At 22.9% G+C, this 3796-nt stretch overlaps 1 protein-coding gene across 2 annotated transcripts in view; it reads left to right on the top strand.

Moving 5' to 3' along the window:
• Positions 1 to 2921, top strand: part of LOC126902967 (probable ATP-dependent RNA helicase DDX10) — a 10884-nt gene extending 7963 nt beyond the window's left edge. For both annotated transcript variants that reach the window (XM_050680806.1, XM_050680797.1), the window contains 4 exons: positions 426 to 637; positions 1925 to 2154; positions 2214 to 2608; positions 2692 to 2921. In XM_050680806.1, the coding sequence (XP_050536763.1) occupies positions 426 to 637; positions 1925 to 2154; positions 2214 to 2608; positions 2692 to 2830 (976 nt within the window). In that variant the 3' untranslated portion in view covers positions 2831 to 2921. The remainder of the gene's footprint in view (positions 1 to 425; positions 638 to 1924; positions 2155 to 2213; positions 2609 to 2691) is intronic.
• Positions 2922 to 3796: the final 875 nt, after the last annotated feature.

Raw genomic sequence — 3796 nt, 5'->3', positions numbered from 1 at the left:
AAAAAATAATTAAGAACAAAAAAAATTGTATTAAATTAATACTGATTTTGATTTTTAATATGTTAAAGGTAATCATTTTGAACCTATTTTTTATTGTCTTTTAAAGTGAAAGTTTTAATGAAAAATACCTTCTCAGCTTCGCATCGAAGCTAATAAAATAATGATAAGATCTTAAATTTTCAAAGATTTGATTTTTATTAAGGTTATTAAGGAATAACCCTTTATATATGTGTAGAATTAAAACAGATAAAACTTTTTACTTTTCAAAAAACCTATATTTTAAATAAAGAATATTTACTATTTGTATTACATTGTTCTAATATTATACTATTGTCTATTTTATTAAATCAACTGTTAAGATAACCTTAAAAAAAATGATATAAATTTATATATATATATATGCATATTACATTGTTGTATAAAAGGTCTCTAGGTTTAGCAGTTCCACCTCGTGTTAGATTTTTACAAAAATGGAAAAAATCAAAGGAAGCTAAAATTATAGCCAAGGAGTCTGAAGATCTAACTTTGAATAATGACCTAAGAAATAAACTTAATAAAACATCTGATTACGAAAATTCAGAGGATGAACCTGAGTCAGATCACTCATATCGAAAAGATTCTTATAAATTTCATGACGGTAAATTTTATTTGCTTTAGTAAAGTTTAGTTTAAAATGAACTATAATATATTCAATGCTAAAATATTTTATATGTCATTAATTCATTAAAATAATGAGAATATATTTCAATTTATATAATTAAAAAAAACCATTACAGTTGTGTAACAACTTAGTAAGGACGCATCATAGATTTATTATAAATTAATATCTAATAGTGATTGGAATCACAAAAGTATTTACACAATTGTACTTAAGTAAATTTTATTTCTAACCTTTTATAGTTCATTATAATTGAAATTTTAATTTATTCTTAATTCTTACTATAAATACTATTTATAATAATGTTATATCTCTTTGGATAGAGGAAACACTCTCCCATTAAAATCTGCAAAAACCTTCCCTAATATTTGATAATTAACAATTAAATAATATTTAATATAGAGAAGCTATTTAAAAAAATGGAGGGTACTAATACCAGTCTTTATGTCTACTTTGTGGGTAAAATTACAGATACCAATAATCTAAAAAAAAAAAATGTATGTAAAAAATAATAACAATATAAAAATATCATTTTTTGTTTAACTTTGAAGACTATTTATATAAAGAAGACATGTCATCTGAAATTTTTTTGTTAAACTTATATTTTATATGAACATTTGATATATATGTATTTAAAATTGCAAGATTTTTGAAACATTTTTAAAAGTTAAGTTGAAAAAGTTCATTTTTTATACAAAAGTTTCTATTTTAATCTCTTTTGGGCAGGTGAAGGGTCAGATTTTAAAAAAATTATGTTTAATAAACAATATATTTAAGATGCCTAAAAAATTTGGTTTAATAATTAATTTTCAAAAAAGTTTTTTTTGGGGGGGGGGGTCCACCATAAATAGAAAATTAGGAAAATTATTTTTTAATTGTGGGGGTATTGTCTTCAATTAGATAAAATTTGTGATCTTTAGTGCAACATCAGTCTAATAAGATCTGAGAAAAAATCATAAAACATTATAAAATGATTAGCGCTTCATCTAGGCTAAAAGATTAATTATAAAGTGTTAACTGTTTTTTATTATTATCATATTTTTTCTATTCCTTATTTATAAAGTGTTAATATTTTATTTAAATAATTTTTATTTGAATTAATGAAATTAAATAATAAACGTTATTTAATTTCATCAAATATTATAAATTAATATTACTTACATACATCTATCTTGTTGTGCCATAATGTCCAAAAGTTAAATAATTCATTTTGATATTTTAAACATTAAAATTAATAATACATTTCCTAATTTTTTTTTTTTTCAGATGGTATTAGTGATGAAGAAAATGATGATCTTCTTACTATAAAACGTAAAGATCATAATATTCCCGATAACAATGATGATATTCAAGAAAACAGTAATAATGAAGAACAAATTTATGGGGATTTTAATAAGAAAAATAAAAAGCCATTAACTAAAGCTGCATTGGCTAAAAAAATGATAAAAAAAAAAATTAAACCAAATCAAAAAACAGTATTTGATGAAATAGGAGAGGTATTATTTTTAAATGATTTTTTTTATACCACAAAAATTATATTAAATCATATTTACAGGTTGTCTTGGATAAAACTAAAACAAAAGTGTCAGATCTTGCTAGAGAGTATGAAAATAGTTATGATATTGGAGGTATTGATATCGAAAAAGCAAAACAAATCTTAAGAGAGGAAGATAAATTTGACAAACAGCTTTTCCGAGAAAAGGTAAAAGCCAAACATAGAGAACAAAAAAGAAAAGCTAAAGAAGCTAAAAGAGCAGAAATGGAAGATGCAAGTTCAGATGATGATGTATCTGTTGACTTATCTTGGTTACCAGACCCTGATAAGGTGTATGGAAAAAATAATAACAGTGAATTAGATAATGATTCTCAACCAGAATCAAATTCTAATTATGAAGATGAAGATGATGACGATGAGGATGAAAAAGATGAAGAGTTGTCTCAAATTCATAAGTAAATAGAAGATAAATAATTAATAAGTATTTTTCCTAAACTTTCATTATTTTGTTTTAATATGTTTTTTTATTTAAATTTAGGCCGACTAAAAGAAAACTATTAATTTCAAATTCAAATAAAAAACGTAAAAAGTTAAATGAAATTGAAGATGAGCCAGTTGATACTGGTTTAAGTTTAGTGGAAGATGAAGAATTAGCATTACAAATGTTAGATACATAATTTATGTATTATTTTTATTTAATTAAATTCATTTTTGTTATTGTTTCTTAAATATTAACATTATAATAAATTAATTGAACTATTTTTATAATATTGTACTTCTTCTGTCAATTAATTATCAATAAATAAAAAATCGATTGATCTATTTTAAGAATAGATCTATACATTCTAAGAACTTTCCCAGATTTCAGTTAATAATAAAATTAAATTAAAAACTTTTTAATCGAATAACATCAGGTTATTTTGTTTTATTGTATATGGCTTTAGTATAAATGATTTAATAGTACTTTATAAAAACAGATAGATAATGAATTAAAATACACAGATTAAGCAACAATTATATGATGAAAAAAAACCCAGCACAGGGGGGTCGCGGCACAGTGGTGACGTGGCATAGTTGGATCAAGTATAAAGATATCTGACAGTGATTAAAATCACTATAAAAAAAAAACGCTTCGATGCAAATCTTTAGATAGTGTTTAATTTTAAAAAATTGGTGGATTATTCCAAAAGCTTCATAAACTGCTAGTTCCTTATTAATATCCTGATTAAGATAAAGTATGTCGAATGAAAAAGGGATTATTAAAAAATAGTATTTCCCATAAAAAAATTATATTGATCAATACACTTTTCAATAAGTTATAGCATTATAAAGTTAAAAATGTAAAAAATAAAATTGAGAATTTTCACACAATAATAGCATTTGGTAGCCATTTTCACCTTGAAGATAAAATAAAGTCCGAAATTTTTTTTTTCCATGATAAAGTATATTACATTAGCTTTAATTTAAGATATATATAAAAGTGTCAGACCTTCCGGAACATTTTCAAAATTTAAGTTAAAAAAATTAATTTTTTGTGAAAAAGTTGTCATTTTAAATCCCCCCTTGTGGGCAGGTTAAGGGTGAAATTTATGAAAAAAATATACCAAATGAAAGGTAATGATATTATGCATCTGTATAAAAAA

This window comes from Daktulosphaira vitifoliae, unplaced genomic scaffold (genome assembly GCF_025091365.1).
Source record: "Daktulosphaira vitifoliae isolate Bord-2020 unplaced genomic scaffold, ASM2509136v1 Scaffold_1, whole genome shotgun sequence".
Lineage (NCBI taxonomy): Eukaryota > Metazoa > Arthropoda > Insecta > Hemiptera > Phylloxeridae > Daktulosphaira > Daktulosphaira vitifoliae.
The sequence above is the reverse complement of the archived record's forward strand: the minus strand, read 5'-3'. Positions and strand labels throughout refer to the sequence as shown.